This window comes from Crotalus tigris, unplaced genomic scaffold (assembly GCF_016545835.1).
Source record: "Crotalus tigris isolate CLP2741 ecotype Arizona unplaced genomic scaffold, ASM1654583v1 scf7180000017550.10884619, whole genome shotgun sequence".
Lineage (NCBI taxonomy): Eukaryota > Metazoa > Chordata > Lepidosauria > Squamata > Viperidae > Crotalus > Crotalus tigris.
The window spans coordinates 2,391,101-2,414,705 of record NW_024096468.1 but is presented as its reverse complement, the minus strand read 5'-3'; the positions used below and the strand labels follow the sequence as shown (position 1 = coordinate 2,414,705).

General features: G+C 37.1%; 1 protein-coding gene across 6 annotated transcripts in view; it reads left to right on the top strand.

Annotated features, from left to right (window-relative positions):
• TFEB (transcription factor EB) overlaps positions 1 to 6,065 on the top strand; it is a 71,807-nt gene extending 65,742 nt beyond the window's left edge. For all 6 annotated transcript variants that reach the window (XM_039339915.1, XM_039339872.1, XM_039339880.1 and 3 more), the window contains 2 exons: positions 404 to 551; positions 2,035 to 6,065. In XM_039339915.1, coding sequence (XP_039195849.1) covers positions 404 to 551; positions 2,035 to 2,499 — 613 coding nt within the window. In that variant the 3' untranslated portion in view covers positions 2,500 to 6,065. The remainder of the gene's footprint in view (positions 1 to 403; positions 552 to 2,034) is intronic.
• Positions 6,066 to 23,605: the final 17,540 nt, after the last annotated feature.

Sequence of the window (23,605 nt, the reverse complement as noted above, 5' to 3'; positions counted from 1 at the left end):
TTAATTTCTTCTGGAGATGTCAATGCTATGACATTGTTTTATTGATTCCTATGAGTTCCGTATGACATCTACCGTATGAATTGTATTATAATTGGATACTTTTTTTGGTACCAGTCTTGCTATGCTTTGTGTTCTGAGAGATTGCTTCATCCAGACAAGCTGATAAAGCAGCTTAAAAGCCCAGCAATTGGGAAGGTGGCACATCTGATCTAGAGAAGTCATATCATTTGGCCTTAGAAAGTGTAATAATTCTATACATTGTCTTAAATTATTGGCTGCTTTGTCCATTTGTTTGAAAATCCCAAACAAAAAATTAAACAGATTTTGAACAAGAGTTTTTCTAACTCTGGAAATAATCTTTTGGAATGACAACAGTTTCCCCCCCCCCCCATCTTTTTTCCAGAGATGTGCGCTGGAACAAAGGGACAATCCTGAAAGCCTCTGTTGATTATATCAGAAGGATGCAGAAAGATTTGCAGAGATCACGAGATCTTGAGAATCATTCTCGGCGTCTGGAAATGGCTAACAAGCAGCTTTGGCTTCGTATACAGGTGAACCCCGTGTCCTTTACTTATTCTGCCTACGGTATTTCTGTGTGCTTGTAGAAACTACTTTCTTTAATTATCTCACTGAAAATAATTAGCTTAATTCTACTTCTGTTTGGAAGTCTTGCATCATGTTGTCATGTTAGGGAAAAGCATAGAAGTGATTCATAATATGGGCTACAAAGCCAGCACTTACAGCGATAATCATTTCTGTGTGCTCATTGATGGAATTCAGTGATTGCCTGAAAGTCATCCATGTGTTCTTTTTCAACCCAACATTACTCTCACATGGTGATGTGGCATCCAAAAAGTTTTGAAAAGACATAGTTTTGTTGAAAAATGGTTTATGGAAATACTTCTTTTTCTTTTTCCATCCTGAACTTCAGGAGTGGGCAGACTCAGGGCTACAGGTGGTTCCAGGTGTCCTGTTTTCAGTTCCCCAGCATCTGATTTTGCTGCTAAAAAGTATGACCACTTTTGTTTTGTTTTAAAAAATAAAAGTGGAAATAGAAGTGAGATGTTCTGGAAGAAAAATTACTTTCAGCATACCCATCCCAAATAGTTTGAAATTGCACTGTTAAACTGTGCTCGTTTGATCATCAAATGGATAGAGATTGGGTGGAAGACTGGAAAACTGAATGGAAGACTGGAAATGGGACAGTTTGCCGATCAGAGTTAATATTAAAAATTAAGGAAAACACCAAAAAATGGCTGATAAGTATATCAGCTACTCCCCTTTTGGTGCTTTCATCTGTTGGGAAGTTAATTATGGCTTCTGAATTTAGAAAGTTGCCTATCAATGCTTTACTCCATTTGGTGCAGGAAAACATTTAAGATGATTACTTAGAGCATTTATAAACCCAAATGCAAAATGAAACCAGTAAGGAAGAGATACAGAGCATGGCTTTTGAATTTTCTTCCCAGCTCTTTAATAGCACCTTCATTCTAGTTCAGTGTGATCAGGAGGGAGGGGGACTTAAAAATGGAGAAGTTGACAATATTCTTGATTACTGCCCAACTATCTCTTCCATAGGGAAGCATTGTTTTTTTTTTCTGGATTCCCCCCCCCCCATAACTATAAACTAGATCTGGAAGTTTTGAACTTAGTCTTTCTTTTTTCAGCTTCTCTCTCTGTACTGAACCATTCTGGGTTTGGAGAGTTATCTCACTGACAAACTGAGTCTTGGACCCTTTACATAAATTCTTTTCAATTTTTGTTAGATTGGAAAAAATAGAAAAATTGAAAAAATAAAGTAGCTGCATACAGTATGTATTGTAAAATTTGCATTTGCCATATGGACTGTTGTTTATTGATCATACTATACTTATCCAGTGTAGGAGATTCCCCAAGCACAGACCATACAGTTATTATTCATTGCACACTGTTGTATATTCATGGTAGAACAGAGCGGAGATGGTGATGGCTGTGATTATATATCCTATGCTTTTCTTTTGTAAGAATCCTTTATTTTGGTGCTTTGTCCTCAAGGAACTGGAGATGCAAGCTCGAGTCCATGGGTTGCCAACCTCTTCACCCTCTGATATGAACATGGCTGAACTAGCTCAGCATATGGTGAAGCAAGAAACTTCTGGAGAGGAGGGGACAGCAGAGCTCTTACAGCAAACGCAACTCCAAGCTGAACCGGAAGCTCAGCATCAGCCTCACTTTGCTCCTCCTCCTCCTCCTCCTCCTCCTCAGTCTCCCTACCACCAACTGAACTTTACCCATAGCCTGAGCTTTGATGACAGTTGTAGAGGTTTTCATGACCCGCTGGACCCTAGCCAAAATGTCTCTTTTCCCTCCTTGTCCAAGAAGGAGTTAGACTTGATGCTAATGGAGGATACTATGCTTCCTGTGGCTTCTGACCCCCTGTTTTCTACTGTGTCCCCAGAGGCTTCAAAGGCTAGCAGTCGGAGAAGCAGCTTCAGCATGGAAGACACTGATATGCTGTGAAGAGAAGCCCTCCAAACAGATTAGGAATTCAATATGGTTTATTTGTGAAGTGAAAATTTCTTCATTTGACTTATCTGTTTAGACTTCCTCAAAGACTTATGAGGTTAATAAGAAATGGATCCTGAATCAGAGATGGTTTGTGTTCTGGTGGGAATGGGAGAATCTTTAGCACAAAGGATTGTCCATAGTTCTTGAAATTTTAATCCTTGACTTTCTCCTCTGCCTTGATTTGCCAAAAGTGAACAATCTGTCCTCATCTTCCATGATTGCACAATTAATATGGTCAGTCTGATTACTGCAGACCTCTCCTGTGCCCTGTGCTCTTCATACTCCAGCCCCACAAAGCCAGTTAGAATATTTTCACAACAATATGATTGTGAACAACCTTGGACATCAAGGTAGCTGTGTACCCTTTTTTTGACAAGCAGTTTTAATAAAGATTTGGCATTCATATGTCCAGTAAATAGCTTAAGGTCAACTGTGTCTGTTCCCACCTTTTGATCTATTATCAACAGGCCAGTGGGAATGTCTTCTTCAGGTGTGCTTTCATATTGGACTTTTTTTGGTATTGAACAGGAACACTCAATACGTTCTGTAGTGGGTGGGGAAGTCACTAGTTAACTCTGAGTAGTGATGGATGGTGATTTTTTAATCCTTTGAGAAAGGAAGAAAGTATAATAACATTCACAGAACCTTTTTAATGTTTTCAGTTTCAATTAAGGCTGGGATACAACAGCCTTAATTAATGACTTGCACTTTGTTAACCTTGATGGTTGTTAGCCTAAATTTTGGCTTGGGCCTCCCCACTGCTTTTCTGAATCTTTTTTTGTTATCAATCCTTGACAGCTTAATGGCCATACAGGAATAGAAATGTATGAGCATCTGAAGGCATTTGAACAGCTTTTACTGCCACCAGTCATTCAAGAGACTGGGCAAATTGTTTTGCTAATTTGAAGTAGATTTTACTTCTCTTTTTGTTGGTTTTTGCTTTTCAATGGAAGATGTGGGTGCTCTGATAGGTTGGTAGTGTTTTTGTGTTTGAGAAGTATCAAATGATATTATTTGATTTATATTAAGCTTGTTAGTCTATTCTGTTCCTCTTGAACTTCCAGCTTGTATGATTTAAGGTCCTATTGCTTTGTTTCTGAATTTAGAACTGTGGAGAAACATAGATGAATGTATACTTTAAGTCTAAAGTCCACTTAGAATGATTATTGAAGGGTTTAAAGTAGAGCAGTCATAGCTCAGTAGTAAAACACAAAGGATACATGCATAAGGTCCCAGGTTTCATTACCAGTATTTCCAAATAAATTTATCTTGTAAAGATAGCAGAATTGGAGATCCAATATAAATCAAAGCAGGTGAGACTTAGGCCACATCCACGCAGCTGCTTTGCCCTTTCATTTTGCACCAAAACCAGCAGTAAATCTTGCTGTCTTAATTCTTGCTGTTCCCACAGCATACCCTTATACTGCACACAGAACAGTTTCTGCTACACTGCTGACACATAGCAGTTTATTCTAAAGGCTGTCATTGATGGTTCTGAAATTCCAGTCCTGACCAGTTTCATCAATTGAGAAATGCCCTCCTCTTGACATGCACGATATTCTGTTTACTTCATGTGCTGATTTTTTCCCCTTTTTTCTTATCACACTCTTGACTGAATGAACATTTCTGTATTTCTTGAAATTATGGATGGGTGGTTCAACTATCAACCACTAGATGACAGTGGTAAAGAATTTTTGTATTGCTTGGCTGCCACCGAGTGATTGCCCAGATTGTGCAACTACTGGGCCAATGCAGTTGAAACATTAAAGTCTGAGAAAGATATTTTGTTATAGGGATTGGCATAGGAGCTGCATACTATCCAACTAACAGTATGTTAGAAGCCAGGTCTCCTAAGAACAAAAGACACTGGAAACAGAATTCCATCCTAGGCAGGCTACAGAGACACAAGCGGAGGATCCTTTCAGTTGCACTTCTAAGATATCATGTGCATCATGTATCTTATATAACTTGCACATAGTATTCAGAAGCAGAATAGAAGGGAAAACATCATTTTCAGAATGGAGTAGCTAAAGTCATCTTCAGGTTGCCTCACCCTCAGGTGGGCAATGAGACCCAGATAGTGACATATGGACATGTTTTATGGGAACAAGAATGGCTTTAGGTTAAGGCCAAGTAAGCACTGGCCAAGGATGCCAAAGCACACCAATGTTATCCGTCCTTCCCAATTACCCTGAAAATGCAAATCTTTGTGTTAATAACAGGAGATACCATCCATCAGTGCGTCTTGGAGTATATGCCCTTGAGCTAGCCCTGTTGAAATGATTAGTGAGCTATCTCTAGAGGCTCTAGGACAGGGGTGTCAAACTGCCGGCCCACGGGCTGGATGCATCATGTCGAAACTGCACCCACTCCATGGAAAAAAAGTTGTGATACATCGCGACACGTCACGTGATGTTATGAGTTTGACACCCCTGCTTTAGGGAATGGCATTGAAGGAAAGGAGGAAGAACTGCTATAAAGGTAACGGGCTTGAGCCTGGGCCAAGAAAATAACTCGAGAAAGTATCTCAGACAAGCCCCTATGTAGTTCATATGAAGATAAAATGAGGGAGAAGAAACACATTCAGACTTGCAAGAGTCTCTTATAAAAGATCTGGCAATAAAAATAGTCCTGACCTATATTGCTTTGGTTTCTTAGTCTGGTCTCCCTTATTGGGCTGATGCTGTGCTTGCATCAAAACAAGGATACTATGTTGATTTGTTCCTAGAACTGCTAGACTAACAATCTCAGTGTGTCCTGTCTCCTAGAGTGTGGTGTTTGTAGCCTTTTAGTATACTTTTTGCACAGTCAAAACTTTCTCATTGACGGTTTAGTTATCATAGCAACTGTTGCAATTCTTTTGTTTCTTGGTCTGCATTTAATAGAAATAAAGAGAGTGGATACTTTGATTCAAGAAGGAACAGTATGATGGGAAAACCAAGTTTTTTTGGGGGGGAAGATTTATTATATTGTTATTATGGTTAGTCACACAGCCAGATATTTACACTGGATTTGGCATTCTTATCCATTTGTTCAGTTTATTATTATTTTATTCTTTGGAGTTTGTACACTCCGCTGCTATGTATCTCCAACATGTGCAATCTCATCTAAATATGTATCTCTAGCCTTTTAGGGATGGATGGATGGATGGAGAGCTAGATATTTAAATGAGTACATAAGTGCAGCAGAAAAAATATATAGCCTCCAAAAAATGAAAATATTATCTTCATCTTGGAAATTAACCAAATGCTATCAGCTAGGAAAAAACAACTGCAGAATCAATTGTCACTAATTCCATTATAAACAAAATCTAACATGTGCTTATGTGATGGTTGCAAGCAGGTTTCATGTAGCAGTCACAATCTGACAGGAGGGAAGTTCAAATGTAATGTCAGAAAGTATTCACAGAAAGAATAGTGGAAGCTTGGAACCAACTTCCTGTGGAGGTAGTGGGTCAGTTATCAGTAACTGAGTTTAAACATGCTTGGGATAAATACATGTCCATCATCTGTCAAAAATTAAAAAAAAATTAAAAACTCAAAGGGCAGACTCGATGGACCACTAGGTCTTTCTCTGCCATCAGTTTTCTATATTTTTAACACATTGCATGCAGTGGAGGGGGAGAAAGGAGAGTCTATCATTTTAACTGAGGAATACCTTTTTTTGCCAATAACATAATTTAAGAGAGGACGTGATGACCCATGTGACTGGAGCATTTTCAGTTCTGTGGGTTTGGATAGTATCAGTGATAATGTTGCATTAAAATATCCGTGTTGTGAAAATATTTAAGCTTTTTTATGCCAAAGCATTTTCTATAAAGCTATGCAAGATTGCCATTTGTTCTGTTATTTCTTTTCTAATGTACTTTAGTTTTAATCCAGAATATCTAAGGCTAGGACGCCCATGCTTCCGTGTGGCCAACTGTGAAATAGGCCTTCATGTGACGTTTCGGAACCTTTGGTAACCGAGAAAGCAGTGAGTGGGGTACACTTAGAACTTCAGAGACTTTGATCAACAGATTTGAGATAAGGTGCAACTTTACTCTGTGGAGGAATTTTCCTATGGTATATTGTGGCAGTCATGCAGCCTTCCTCAATGTGATGTCTTCAGGCTATGCTAAGTTAACAAACCCTTCAATTCTCATCCAGTATGACTACAGCAAGCAGTTTGGGGAAGCCTGCTTACGTAGTATAGGCATCTCTTGGGAGCATATCAAATCTTCTTCCTCTCTATACCTCATTTTAGTATATTTTCCTTCCTTAAGGTCCTGCACATCAATTTGCAACCAATCCATCTTCTAAGATACATTTCAGTTACTCTACAACAGGGGTTTGCAACCTTGACAACTTTAAGACTTGTGGACTTCAGCTCCCAGAATTCCTCAGCCAGCATACTAGCTGAGGAATTCTGGAAGCTGAAGTCCACAAGTCTTAAAGTTGTCAAGGTTGCAGACCCCTGCTATACACAATAAGGCTGTTTCTTACTGTATAGCACCAAGGATTCCACAAGACTTACTACTTCTCTTCATTAAGGAAGACTTTAGGAAGGAGTTTAGGAGTTGGATTGGTAATGATTAGCACAGTTTTAGTTATATAGGAAGACATGTGTTCAGTCATATGGCACCAAATTCAATTTAATTTTAGATTTTTTTTGCACCTTGATACTGGTGGTGGCACAATTGGAAGTTCATTACTGTATAAGGAAATATCAGAATCAGAATAACAGAGTTGGAAGGGACCTTGGAGGTCGTCTAATCCCCCTGCTCAAGCAAGAGAACCTATAGCATTTCAGTCAAATGGCTGTCCAGTCTCTTCTTGAAAATCTCCTGTGATGGAATATTATATTTATATATGTATTGTATTATATTATAATATAATATATAATATATTATAATTATAATATAATATTATAATATATTATATATATATATATATATATATATATATATATATATATATATATATATATATATATATAATATTCTGAGGTTTTCGCAGGTGTTTGTATGTAGGTCTTTGGTTATTCGGATTTTCTTCCACATCAAATTGGAAGTGTCTTGGCGACGTTTCGATGAAGTCTCATTCGTCATCTTCAGGCTGGTGTTTTCGGCTTCGTGCTTCTCTCCAAGATGACGAATGAGACTTCGTCGAAACGTCGGCAAGACACTTCCAATTTGACGCGGGAGAAAACCCGAATAACCAAAGACCAAAACCCGAATAACCAAAGACCTATATATAACATATATAAACACACACAGTTTATTGACAAGGAATGTGTTGGAATCATTAAAAAAAGGATAACTAGATCGTGTTCTAGGCTTTCAATGCCAGGATCTCTATGTTCCATTGTGTGCTAACAGATTCAGATATTTAAAAGTATATCTCATAGAAATTCTGCTATAAGTTTATATGAAGTGCTCATGGAAATTCTGCTATAAGTTTATATGAAGTGCTCATTCTATAAATCCACTGTAGATCCTCTGAGAGGCTGTGTTTGTATAATTTTGAGCTAGACGGGAATAGTGTAAAGATCTAACAAATAGACAAATAGCACCATTTTTATAACAAGATGTATGGCAAATTGGATGGATCTATTTAGTGCCTATGTACAGTGTAGTACATCCTTGGAGCTTTGTGCCCACTGCCTATGAAAGTAAGTTAATTTATGCAGGATAACAGAAGTTTAGAATTAGTTTTATTAAGTAATATAATGCATATTTCAGTCAGCTCAATCATCATAAGCAACACTGTGTGAATTTGTACTGGAATATTTTTTCATACAAGGAATGTACTAAAAGATATATTGTTGTACTTCTAATTCATATCAGAAGTATTTTTTTTAAAAAAAGTGAATAAGAAAATTGAATAACTTATTGAAAGTGGTTTGGGATTTTTGCAGTTGACTGCAAGTACTCTATTTTAGTATTTCATGATGCATTGGGTCATCCTTTCAGAGATACTTGCTTACCTAAACAGAGAAACATCATGACCATAGGTGGGCAAAAAAGCAGAGGAAACAGAAAAGATTTCCAACTTCCTGCCTGTTTCCTCACTGATGTTATAAAAAGCTGGAAACCACTCCTTCTTCTCCTTGGCTGACCTTCAGAATTGTCTGCCACTCTGCTGGGGGAGAGGGATAACCAGTGCTTTTTTTCTAAAAAAAAAAAAAAAAAAGGTGCCGTAACTCAGACACGTCATACAATCTGCCTTACCTACCCTACAAGGTTCCATTCAAAAAAGGTGCTGGAACTCTGTTCTGGGCGTTCTATAAGAAAAAAAGCCCTGGGGATAACAAAAGGAGTTCCAGACCATGAGGAAACCTGTACCTCTGTTCCCCATTCCAAAGGGTCTCCTCTCTCCAGGGAGGAAGAGGGCGCCCCTGTTGATTGCCAATGCCTTTCAGTCAGCCCTATCTTGCCAGCAGCATCCAAATCACTCCCTCCTCCCTTGCCAGCTTCTATTTTCAAATTTTAGCCTGGGTTCCAAAGCAGCCAATTGCCACTTGCCTGTTGGCCCTTGCCAGCCCTTGCCACGGGATGCCAGCTCTCTCATCTTCCCTTGTACCATACAACCTTCAAGTTTCTGCTAAGTGTGGTTGGAAGGCATAATGGTGCTGAAGCAGCCATAACTTCCCCAAATTTCATTCCAATAGTATTCATGAGTCCTGGCATTCTGTAATTTAAATTACCTTGGTTCAATAATTTGAATTGTCTTGGTTCAATAATTGTTGCCCTATATCTTCCAGTTTTGCCCAATTGGAACTTGCATACAAACAGACACAAGAGTTTTAGTAGTATATAGATGTTATGAGGTGCTTCTGCAGATACATTATGTAATTATGTAAACAGGTATTGTGCAGTGTGTGTCACTGATTTCCAAGATTCATTGCTCAGAAGACCTTAATCCTCAGGATTAAAAACTGTTTGTAACTCCTCCTTGTACAAGTCATCATTATGTCATAATTGACATAATTTGTGAAACAAAACATTAAAACCTAGGTCAAAGATTTGTATATGTTCTGTTCCCATACCGCTAGGCTAGCATGCAACATCAGGAAGTACAGTATATACTTTGAGTATATGCTCTTGTTGTGTTAGAAATCAGAAGGACAGATATAATATAAACAGATGACAAGCATATTGTGTGCAGATCCTAACTGGAGTGGAGAGAATATTTTTCACTTTGAGAATTGGGAGGGGGGAATCCTTATATGAGAATTAATCATACTTTTTGTTGTTAAAAAAAAGTTACTTTAAGAAAAAGGAAAAGAAAAATGCACTGTGCTCTGATTCTGAAATGTTACTACTGTTTTATAAATAAATGTTTAACGTAATGGACTGGAACAGAGGTGAAACAATCATTAAATTTATTTATTTAATATCAATTGATATATTATTTGCCTGCTTTGGAACTGGAGGTGCTCATTAATGCATTAATACCACTTCTATTATAAATTTGCTTCTTACCACTGAAAGATAATATCCCATGTGGTGTGTGGAAAATGGTACCTTTTGTAAACATATCTTTCCAATGATTTCGGTTTTCTTTGCCTGTCACAAAAATAACATGGAAGAGAAAAGTGGTATTATTTGTAATAAATCCTGAATAGAACTATATTGTTATCCCTAAATTCTGCTGTTTTAGAAAAAAGCAGTACTTGAACAATGAACTTATTTTGGTCTGAGAAAAGGTCTGAGAACCATTCTATTGTTGAAAAACTGAGTAAAGAATGTTTCAATTACAGCAAGCATCTTTTGCTTTAAAAATACTGTACTTTTCTTGTTTTTTGACACTTATCAAACTATATACTTTGTCTAATGAAAAAGGCCAAACAAATATTCTGGTCAACTTTCAGTATTTTTCAGCTGGAAAATATTTCAATATTCTATCAACCCTAAGGGGAAGGGGAGATTACATTGTGGTTCAAAGACTGAGGATAAATGTGTCATTTTCAATTTTATACTTAACCACATCCTATTGCTGTGCATCTCTTTGTATGAGAGGCTGTTCATTTTAGTCAAGGAGGCAATCATTAAGATGATCTTCTTATACTAAGTGGCAATGTGAAAATCATTTTAAAAACCAAAGCCAGGGAAAAAAAGTCCTTTATACCTATAACTGTTATAGTGGTTAAAAAATTGGGCCTAGTCTAGGGGAACCTTGATTCAATGCAGCCATAATCATGGAAACTTGATGACTTTGAACTAATGATCCTGTTAGCCCAATCTCCTAGAGTAGGTGCTGTAGAGATAAATCAAAATCCTCACTTCAAATCTAACAAATAAAAAAAACATGGTAAATCTACCTTGAGCCACCTTCAAAATGGTACTTATCCTGTGAGTTCCCTTCTTTCCATTTTCCAGGACCACCAACTGATCAGACTGACTCAGCTCACTGTTAATAGCAGCTGGAAACCAATGACCTGCAATGAACATTCAGGGAGAAGAAGAGCTGTTCCTCTCCTGGTGTTTGGCTTATGATTGATGGAATAGCAGGAAGCCAGCAAAGGACAAAGATCCTCCTCAAGGAAGAGGAGGGAGGGGTATTTGACTGTGAAGTATGTGAATAGGGACAGGTGTCTCCAGCTTCCCTCGGTCATACCTGTATTTCTGAATCACAAATCTTAGTTAGCATTATGATTAAAAGCTCCAAAAAGATCTTTAAACTGAGTGAATGTGCCTTAAAATGACAAATGGAAGTTCAATGCAAGCAAATACAAATGAATACTTATTTGTACATGCACGCACACAATTCTAGGCATCATGTATACCTAAATGGAATTGCATCTGGTAGTGACCATCAGGAAAGGGAGCTTATGATCACTGTAAATAGCTTAATGAAAATATGATCACAGTTTGCAGCTTCTGTTTAAAGAAGTCAATTTTTAAATTTTTCTAGATACAAGATGTTAATACCTATTGAAACTAAATGTGGAGAAATGGAGAATTCAGAACTCATAAAAAAAGGTTCCTTCGCACAACAAATAATTAAACTGTGGACTTTACTGTCATCAGATAAAGTGAAGCCCAATTTAGACAGGTTTAAAACAACTGTAGAAATTCACAGGGGATGGGACTATCTTGGCAAGAGACAACTTTTGTTAAGTGCTCTTGCAATTTCAAGATCTTTATCACCACTTTTTATCACTTTATTGATTTATAACACTTTAGTTTGGTTTTGTGAAAGATAAAGCTGTAAAACTATAAAACAAACTAATAAAATCAAAATTAAAATAGTTAACCGTGAAAGAAGTGCATAAAATGAAACAGCAATATAAGTTTAGTCAAGATCCAGGGAAACAGACATATTAGGGTAGATACTAAAAATGCTTAAACTTGGTGCCCATTATAAATAGTCCAGACGGGAATTCCACAGTCAGAACATTTGCATTATGAATATGCTTTCTTGGGTTATTGCATAACAAAAAATTGGCAAATACTATATCCTGAAGGATATATTAGGCACAATTTACAATATGGAAGGGTAGGGTTTTAAAGAGGGCCTCTTTACATACACCCATCCCCTGGATCTTCAATTTTCTCAATTTGTTCATGATGCCAATCCACTTGGCGTATGTTTGTTCTTCACCAAACAAACAAACAAAAAACAAATACCTGTTTTTGGACCTTGTTTATGGTTTCTTAGTTAGCTTTTATAGTATCAAATTTTCCATTATGCCTATGATTTAGTTTCATAAATCCTCCGTGCTACATGTGTTTCTTTACATACATACATAAACAGGTGTATATATAAATAAGAACAAATTTTAACAAGAAAAAATCTTTTCCTGCTACTTCATCAGATGAGGAGATGGGGGTGGGGAACCCAGCCTGTGATAGAGTGGGAGAGGCAAGTAGATCTGCAATGTGAAATAATTTGGAAAGTGTTGCTGTCTTTGCTGAATATTTTTCCCAGGAAATCTGCACAGTTTAAGCAAATTGTGCTTATGGACTAAGAGCACCAGATGGTGCTGTTAGCATGGCATCCAGGAGTTTTTAACTGCCAACTGGTTTCAAGCTCAGATTTTTCTTTTATCCACATTTAAGTATAATTTTTCTGTACTGAATCTTCTGCATGGCATATCAAATTGACATACTAGTACTTGCCATTCCTTGCACTTTCAGAAAGAAAGAAGTGCAAACAACTATTGAAACTGCTTTATTTCAGCTTGGTTATTTAGCATATGAGTTTTTCTCCCTTTTTAACATTTTTAAAAATAAATCCAAATTCCACAGAAGTTAATATAAGGGTCAGAATGGGGAGGCAACTATCAGAATGATCAATAATTAACCAAATAAAACCTTAAGAAAAATAGCTTAAGGCTGATTTATGTTAGTAATTACATAGACTGTATGTTTACTCAAAGGTAAGTCCTATTGGATTTAATTAGATTGTGACTAGGGAAAAATGTATAGGTTTGCAGCCAGACTTTGGTCTTTTGGTTTTTTGCAATATTATATTGATTGACTAATTTAATTTATAAGCTATCCCACTTCAGAATGAATGAATGAATGAATGAACCTGTATATCATATTTCAGATGAAGTGATCAAGCTGTGGCTGCAAGCCGATAAGATACTTTTCTTGGAGTAAGCTAATTAAAGCCAATTGCCTTATAAAAGTGTTCCTTACCATGTTTCTGTCTAGAGCTGTTCAGTCGAGTATAATCTAAAATACAGATCAGAAGACACTAGTTTAGGAAACACTTATTGGCATGATTGATTGTGAGGAGTCTTCGAAAGCATCATATCAATGTTAAGTAGTATAATATATCAGTTTAAGGATGAAATCCAGAATATAGTAAAAGCTCTGAGGAATTTCTAGATAAACAGCTGGAATCTTGTGATCCTACAATTGAAATGAAACCAGGTTTGAAGGCCCAATTCCTTAAATTATGAGAATGCTATGGGAATGACCTTGTTTAATTCTTCAGCTCTGCAGTATAGGCAGACTTATGATAGTCAATCATAATTTCCAGTTATTGGTCAACAAATTAGCACCGAAATGCCTGAGCTGTTTATTGCTCAGCTATTGGTGAAAAACTAGGATGCATCACCCTGTCCAACAAGGTTCTATTGTGCAACCTCAAAAAATAAAATAAAATAAAATAAATAAAGCTAAAATAAACTACTGTACATTTCAAGCATTTTTCTGTCTGCTCTTAGTGTTAAGCTTCTGTACCTCAGTGCTTTTGTTCAATGGTGCATTCAGCCTGTCATATTAGAGTAGCAGGAACTGCAACACAATGAACATGTGACATCTCTACAAAGTAGCCACATTACTCATAACTCAGGATGCAGCAACATGCAAACCTGCAAACTGCAGTGACACTCACTCATTAATATAAGCACTGCAGGAGCAGGAGACTGGGACAAAGCACAGAGAAAAGCATTCAGTAATGGCCTATTCCATTGGGTGCTTAATCTATTTCAGGAGCAAAATAAAATGCCATGCCACTAAGGGATAGCTAGTGTCAGCATCCCATGGTAAGGATGATAATGGGGGTCATGTAAGCCTGGAGTCTGAAACCTTGACAACTTTAAGACTTGTGGACTTCATCTCCCAGCATAGCATAGCTGGCTGAGGAATTTTGGGAGATGAAGTCCACAAGTCTTAAAGTTGTCAAGGTTGCAGACCCCTGATGTAAGCTGTGCCTCTTGCAGGCAATGTAGTACATGGGCCATGATGTCATTATACAATCCACATCACCCACCAGCTAATGTAAGTATATAAAAAGCTAAATAAGACCAAAGACTTACAATTTTCCTCCAAAAACATTTGTGAATAAATTCACAAGGATATAATTATATTAGTATCCCTCTTATTGTGTTCCCCGATACCTTACATCCAGAGAAATTATGTCTTGGATACTGATAGTAATATATAACTTTCAAAACCAGTAGCCATTGATTATGTTCATAATCTCTGAACCTGATGGAAAATAAGGATGCAATTTAGCGAACTGCTCAGTAGAGGACAGGGATCACAGCTGTTGACTTAGCTAATTATGTAAAGCAGTTGTTAACAGCAGAGACAGAAGTAAGCAAGGAAAGAAAAGATAAATATTGAGTAATAAAGAAGAAAAGCTGGAAAGCCCCAAAGGCAAGGCAAGATACCAAAGAAAAAGGTGGTGGCGGCGGTGGTGAACTAAGATGGTGAAAAAGTTGCAACTGCTGAAATAAGCTCTCATCTTGTGACAGGCCTTAACCCTTCTGGTTCAATCCTATGGCCCAAAACTGCCACGCAGAGGCAACAAAAGAATCTGGACTAGCCCCAGTAATGATACTAGGTTCCATAAATCCAACAAAAAATATGAATAACCAATCTACAGCTTCAGGACTCTTTTCATTTCAAAAATTATGACACAACCCAGTAACAAGACAGACCTCATCCATGACTTCTGAAATACTCAGCCCAAATCACCCCGGAACAAGTCTCTGAAATCCCCCCTCACAAGTATTCATTCAATCTTTTCTGCAAAACTCTGGTCTTTATATGCAACAGCTAAGAGGCATTGCAGTTACCTCCAGCTTTCAATAAGTCCTTGATCTGCAAATCCCCCATGGCAATCAGGGGATTAAAATGGCAGTAGAAGCCGGCCGGCCACGTTAGAATTCTGGTAGCTTGTCCCTTGATGTCAATAAGGCATCTGGAAGCAGTTGATACAGCCAACTACTTCTGTGTATTACAGAAAAAACAACTCCTCCTAGAGATTCATCAGAATGTCCATAGATGGAACAACTGCAAACTTACTGTGACCGCCCTATCTTAGCTCCCAAACCGCAAAAGCAGAAAAAATGATTTGAAAGATTTTCACTACTTACCCAGCTCATGAAATGTTAAATGCATAATTTTAACAAGCCATTTCTTCCCACCAGACTCACACAAATGAGCAAATTTTTATGGCATCACATCCAAACTGTCAAGTGTTCACTAAGAAGGAGTTAGTCCGTTCTATATAGATAATGCAAATGTGAGACTAGGTCAAAAATACTCAGCTAATGCAGAAGTAAGAAGAGGGGTCAGACAGGGATGTAGTCTGTCTCCACTGTTGTTCAATGTCTACTCTGAGACAATCTTCAGCGAGGCACAGGAGAACATCAATCCTGGCATCAAAGTAAATTGTGTTTGGATCAACAACTTAAGATATGCTGACGATACAGTTCTGCTTGCCAATAAGCATGAAGACCTTCAGCTCCTCATCAACAGAGTCACAGAAATATCTGAAAAATACGGCTTGAAGCTTAATACCTCAAAAACCAAGATCATGGTCGTCAGCAAACAACCCGTTAATTTACCACCAATAAATTCAGAAGGAATACCACTAGAAAAATTTGAAAGGATCACACACCTTGGTTCCAATTTACATGAAAGCTGGGACATGACTGTTGAAGTAAAGACAAGGATAGAAAAAGCTCAAACAGCATTCTTTAAAATGAAAAAGGTCTTCTGCAGTCACAACATAAGCCTAAGACTGAAAAATCAGGCTTGTCAGATGCTATGTTTTTTCTATCCTGCTCTATGGAGTAGAGAGTTGGTCTCTGACAGAAGGCCATCTGAAGAGACTAGAAGCATTTGAAATGTGGATTTACAGGTGGCTGTTATGTATAAGCTGGGTTGACAAGATCAGAAATGAGGAGGTGATAAGCCGCCTGGGAAAGCCAAAGGAAATCATCAAAACAATTAAAAAATGAAAATTAGAATATTTCGGACATGTGATGTGACACCCAGAAAAATATGGCATATTCCATTTAATCCTCCAGGGAAAGACTGAAGGCAAACGAGGTCCAGGCAGAAGAAGAACTGAAAATTAAAACTTTATTGTATCATTATCTTTATTCTTCTTCTTGTGCCATATCCGTTATCAGACGTTGGCGATCATGTTGGCGATCCTGTTTTTATCAGCAGCCGCATGAAAAAGTGCTGCTGAGTTTTGGACAAAACTCAGTTTTGGACAAAACTCAGCAGCACTTTTTCATGCGGCTGCTGATAAAAACAGGATCGCCAACATGATCGCCAACGTCTGATAACGGATATGGCACAAGAAGAAGAATAAAGATAATGATACAATAAAGTTCTAATTTTCAGTAAGAAAAAGAAAATGTATAGCACGAGGAAAATTGCTGTTTCCTTGTGCTATACATTTTAAGCTTTAGTAATATTGTAGTATGGTTGGAATAAGAAGAGAATCTCTACTTGCTCTTATATGACCACAAAGAGAAAGTAGTAGAGCAAATAATTATTTGCTATATAATGTCACAAGGAAAGAAACTAAGAATGTTTATAATTAATATAAGTATATAATGATATAAAGTACTACTTTGGACATATTATCCCACAATTGCTTCAAAATGAGATGGGTGGCAAATAAATTTAATCAATAAAAATAAAACACTAAATGAAAGTCTACCTCTCTGGAGGGGAATCAAATGCTGGGAAAAGTGGAAGGAAAGAGTGGACGAGGACAACTATAGCAAAGTGAGTGGACTCACTTACATTGGAAGGACTAGGTTAGGGACAGATCACAATGAGAAAATCTATATATTCACTAGGAGTTGACACCAACTTGATGGCATTAATTATTAAACGATCAATAGTTCTAGCAAAGGATTCAGAATCCTAGAGAAATGGTTGAGTTCTCTGTTAGGGTAATGTGTTGATTAAAAGACAAAGTGTTTACTGAACAAACAGTATGCAGCTAATACAAGTTCACTCTTTAGAAAGCAGCAGAGATGGTAAGGCAATCTGAACTGTTTAAAGCAAAATAGATTCAGAATATGGTGGAGAATGTTTATTAGTTTTATTCTATAAACTCTAGATGGTATTACTGCAAATATTTGAAAAGGGCCAATTTAATCTGATTATCTCTGTAAAAACTGACTCCCACCTAGTAGATTTATCCATAAATGCTTTACTAACTTGGGGAATGAATTTTTAAAAAACAGGATTACCAGTATTACTAACCAGGACAAATCATATAGTATGGGAAAATATTAGGTCCAATGAGCATTCGCATTCACACAAAATGGGAAAGAATTAGTCACTTCTGTATACAGGATTCATAGCTGGTCAGCTTCTTGTAGCAACTCCATATGCAGAGCATGTCTGCTAGAGCAAAATTTTCACATGTATGACTGTTCTGTTCTGCTTTGAACAGCTGAAATTGCCTTACATCTCTGTGGCTTTATAAAGAGTGAACTTGTATTTGCTGCATACTCTGGGTTCAAAGTTCTTCTATTAAGATTCTGATTCAAGTGGAAGCCAAGATGCATGCAAACTGCACAAAAAAGTTTTCTTCTTGTAGTCATTTTAGATTGCTTACATGGATGTGTACAGGTGGCTAATATTGCTGGAATGATGTCAGCAGGAGTAATGCTTAATTGGAGCATACTTATAGTGATTAATACCTGTAATATCTGAATAAGACTAATTATTAGCTGAAATATGGTTCTAGTCAAAGTCTCTGGAGAAACAGGGATGAGTCTGTTCCATCTTCCGAGGACAGGTTTCAGATATTTGAAGACTGCTATGATGTCTCCCTTAATTTTCATCTTCAACTTGAACATATTGAATTCTTCCAAATATTTCCAAGAATATAATTTTACCCTTTTAAAAAAGGTAAGGTGATTTCATTAAGTGTGGGATGAGAGAGAGAGAGAGAAGGGGAGAGAGAGGGAGATAGATAGATAGATAGATAGATAGATAGATAGATAGATAGATAGAGAGAGAGAGAGAGAGAGAGAGAGAGATTCTCATAAAAGGTACAATGCATGCTTTCGGATCTACTGACAGTTAAATTACGGGAGTAGGGATTGAAAGTGTGTATTAACAGCATTACTTAAACTATCTTACAATAATCACAGATACAGGTGTTCCTGTGGAATAACTATAAATTATTTTAAATGCAATAGAAGCTTTGACTATTGCAACTCTAAATGCCCCTGCTAGGCATTCCTTTTTGCCAAAACCTTCTGAATATTGTAGGAAGCCATTCAAATCATACTGATTTCTGCTGAGACAGGATGAATATCAAAGTTCTTCCTTTTTAAATTAAGGGGATATTCAGCATGTTGCCATGCATAGGATACCAAAATGGAGAAGGGTTTGATACCTAAGGAAGGAACCATTCAAAAACCTTCTGCTCTATAATCAGTCTTCCTTCAGCCTAAATCAAGGGGCTGTGCATGGATGTTTTTCTCATTGTCTTGAAATCACCAATGCACTCTTGCCTGAAGAGGCAAGATCTTGCCCAGAAATTCATACTGAGAGCCAGTGAGAAAGAAGGCCAGAAGGACTGTTTTCCTGGACTTCAAACTCAGGTGGGTCTTATATTACACGTATCCTTTATTTTAAAATGTGTCCAAATTATGTCCGCCTCTTGTTCTTAGGTTGTTCTGTGTGAGACCATTTCTTTTAAAAGACATGGCAAGGGACCTCAAAACCTGGAAGTGACCTGGGACTCTGTGAAGTTCTAAGAGGGCCTATTTATGCTCTAGTTACTTGGCATCTAGATTACTGTAATAATATATTTGGGGCTTTCCTTGAAATGTATACAAGAAAAAAAAGTAACATCAGCATAAGATAATGATGATGTCTGGACTAACTGTACTCTTTTATGAATATAGACGGAGAATAAAAAGTTAAAGCTGAAGCACCAATGGTTGTAGAAAGCTATCTGTAGCTATGGCTTGAGAAAGTATTTATATTCTCCATAAATAACATTATTTGGTGCTAACTTAAAAAAAAGACATCAAAATAGCTATGTAGAGTTATCTACTGTTGCAGATTTAAAGCAGTAATTCTTGATATCTATAGACCCTAATTTATTATGATTTTCCATCTTGAAATTCATTGATGATTAATGATGATTAAGTCAGTCAATACCTGCTTCATATGTTTTGCAATTCACTATTTTGCATAAAAAAAGAATATGATTAATACCTTTTTAATTTCTGACAGACTGGAGAAATATATAGAAATATATTATGGAGAGGACAGAACTACGAATCAGTGTTTCTAAGCCCTGGATGGCAAATGATAGTCCCTATAAATGAGAAATAATTGGACTATAACACTGTAACATTGACTAATGCCATACTATAAGAAAAAAGTGGGACCTAGAAATTCCTGCTTAAATTTTAAGTTCTGTAACTAGAGGAAAACATCATTTATTTTCATATACTAACCCTAAAAAAGGAAGGTATGCCCTGAATATTGTTCTTAAATTCACACTTGATTTGAGAATATCAAAAGGACTGTGTGTTAGATTAGGCTAAAGGTGCTAATGGAAAATTCATAAGTAGTAGACAATAGGTGAGCATTGGGTTGAAAAACAACATTGAAAAAACAATGACATTAGGACTGTTCCTGCAGTTTCCCTGGTATAGATTTATTATGTGTTATATTTATGTACTGCTTTTCCTTCAGGAGCTTATGGTAGCATCTATAGCACATTCCTCCAGTTTTTACCCATAATAATGTGAGGTAGGTTGGACTGAATGTCTCAAAGTTATCCAGTGAGCTTTTGTGCCTGAGGCTGGATTTGATTGTGAAAGTTTCTCGATCCTAATCCAACATATTACCTATTACATTACACTGTTTGACTTGGGATTTAAAATATTGACACCACCCTGCTATGCAGACTTTGAAGAAACAGGATAGGAAAGGAACTGATGTGTTTGAACTTCATGCTATAAAAGATTCCTGAGAAGACTCGTAACCAAGAAAACAAACACATGGAGTTTTGAACAAATTCAGGTTCAAATTATCCTACTTCAGACATATTACACCAAACATTTGGAGAAGAACTTTTGCTTTCACTTGAGCAAAGTATCTGAGGCCACTATCTACACAAGATATTGGAATATTCTCATCAACTTTTTTCTGTTAATGGGATGCACTTCTCATGTCCTTAGTTGATATACTTGTCTTATCACCAAAATTATTAGAACAGAAGCTAATCACATCACACTCCATGTACATCAAAACTGACATCTCAAGTATCTATCAAGTAAGGAACTGAGTGAGGACCCTTCTTAAGACTGGACAGAACTGATTAAACACACCTTGATTATCCTCTTTGTAAGTGAGATTTGGCAGCGGATACTGGGGAAATTACTATGAAGGGTAGTTAGACAGCTATATAAGTTGATCATTTATACATTGACAAACAAGAGAAAAAGACAACCGCTTGGCATAATATTTGCAAATACTAGTTTATATTGTAGCATGTCAACTTAGAAATAATTACTGTAATTTACTTAGAAATACAATAATCACAGTGCAGGGAAGGTGATTAATATACTTATTCCATCTGCCACTAATGTCTGCTGTTTATATAGCAATTGTTGATGGGCGGCTTCAAACTTTCTACTTTATAGTTCTAGATTTTGTTAAAAAATTTTATGGATACCAAGTTGCTAGTTCACTACCTGACATATACCTTGTCAGACATATCCAACACCTGAGGGTCAAAGGATGCAATTTAGCTGCCAAACCTTCCACAGAGGTGCAGGAAATCATTCAGAAGTTTAGAAACATAGAAAACTGATGGCAGAAAAAGTGTTAGTGGTTCATTTAGTCTGCCCTTAGAGATTGGGTTATTTATTTAAATGTTTTTATTATTTTTAATTATTACTTTTTATTACTTTTTATTTTATTTTTTAATATTTGTTGGATGATGGACATATGTTTATGCCAAGCATATTTAAACTCAGTTACTGATGATTGATCTACGTGATTACAGCAGTAGCCTAGCAATGCAGCAGCAGCCAGTAGCCCTGAAGCAGCCACAACATTCTCGATTTGCATTCCCTTGGGAATCCTGGGTTTTGGATTTTGGACATTCTGTAACTTAGCTCATTTCAAATACCTTTGTTCAAAAATTGTTGCCCTCTAATGCACCTTTTGCACAGGTAAATGTTATGACAACAAGAATTTTAGTAGTGTATAGATAGATTCAGCACCCATCTGCAAGCCAACCCATAACTCTGTATTCCCACATCATCAGCAATATCAGAATTATTTCTGAATCAGCTACAGTATAGTTGTAGCTGCTGCAGTGTTAGGTTTGGGGCTGTTTCTTTGTTTTGGAAACACTGTGCTTCAGTTTCCCCACTGGAGGGAACTCTTGTTCCTCTTCCTGATCTCTTGCTCCTCTTCCTGTTCCCACAGCTTTGGCTCCTATAAGGGAAACACTTGCCTGACATTGACAGCTTTGCAGCTCTCCTTATTTTGGACCAAAAGAGCAGGGATGAAATTGACAAGTGTTTTGTTAGTTTCTCCCTTCTCTCTCCTAGAGGAGCAATCACCCTCCAGAGTGCCATATGGTTCCCTCCTCTTTTTTTTTGCCTTTTGTGTAGAGCTGGGGGGAACCTTTGTAACTGCAGGACCTACAGCAACTCAGGGCAGAACAGTGATTTCTCGCTCCTTGTTCTCAGCCTTTCAAGGCCACCTAAGTGAAGACTGTAACAGATCGCCTTCAAAGTGCTTCTGATAAATTGGGGAATGAAAGTGCTGGTGGTGTGGAAGTGCCCTGGGTGCTGTAGTCATGACAACAACTTTTTTTTCAATAACAATCCTCTAATTAATTGCTCAGCATTGTAATTAAACCCTCAGGGAACGTACTGGGTTTATGTTTGACACTAACAGTTCAGAGAAATAGCAGAGAAGTCATGTATGGATCTCACACCATCACAATATTTCTTAACAGGGAAGAGGAAGAACAGGAGTCCTATGGCCAATTATTCCAGTTGGGATAAAAGTGTTCAAGAATGGCTGGTATAAGTGCTATGACTGCACTATATTTTCCCAACAATTTTGTTTTTGCTTTAGTAGCTTTTCATTAGAACTGTGATGTCACCATCACTGATCTATGAAGCAGTGCCTTTTTAATTTGGGGACAATAGGAGATGTAATCCAGGCATCATGTTTTAAGACGTAAACAGTTTCAGTAGTTTAAATTTGATGGAATACCATTGAGATGAAAGACTCCTTGGGTTTTTTTTTTATTGAAGATACCATGGACTCTGGGTTAAAATTCTTCTTTATTAATGATTTCCTTGGGAAATATTTATGGGGAGTGCATAATATTAAATTGATTTCTATTTTAACGGGGATACAATGAGCAGCTGCTGAAATTCATAGGGTAAAACTTATTCTCTCTCTCATTTTATTACTCTGCTTTTGTTTTCAAAATTATCACTATGTGGTGTTCCTATACCACATATAACCATTTAGGAAAAACAGAAAATGTTTTTCTTATGAAAAGTCAGCAAGCTTCCAAAACAGATTTGCTAGGATGAGGGTAAAAAAAAAATACCCAGACTATATCTTGGAAACTTTATTAAAGAAAAAGAGAGTGAAAGAGAAAGAATGTGTGTTCAGACACTTAAAAAAAAACCTCATCCTGATTTGATTTATCTGGGGAGTGTGAACACTAAATAGAGAACAACGCCTGAAGTGTGAATTATTTCCTATATTAACACAGAGGAAAAACTGATAGCCTTTTCATGTCAGGAGAATAGTAAGAAGGGGAGGAGGGAAAGAATGACATTGTTCAATCTCAGGGTTTGCTCACTCTTTATCAGGCAGAGATCAAAATTTATTCCCAGGATGAGGCCTGCGGCCTGGCTGAGGCCCTAGAGATTTTTAAGGGCCTAATTAAGAAAACAGGATGAAAATGGTGAAATAAGAGGCCAATTTACTTCTTGCAGAATAGGGAGATCAAATCAACTTATGAGCAATTAATGTGCACAAGGAGAGAATAAAAGAATGCTGGGAGATGGTAGAGGGCCTCATTTTAATGACATGCTCTGGTGTGGGTATAAAGGATTACTCTGAAGGTCAGATGTAGATTGAAACGACCTTGCAAATTCTTAACCCTCCTTCCAATTAATAGAACCAACTCAGAAATGCAAAAGACCAGTCTAATGTTCCTTAGCGATCAGAAGGGAGAAACAGAGGACAAAAGGGGGTTTCCTTCAGTTCAACAGTGGTCACAAAGAATGAGGTTTGGAAGGGCTGTTGATTACAGAATACAAGTCACTCAAGGAGGGAAAA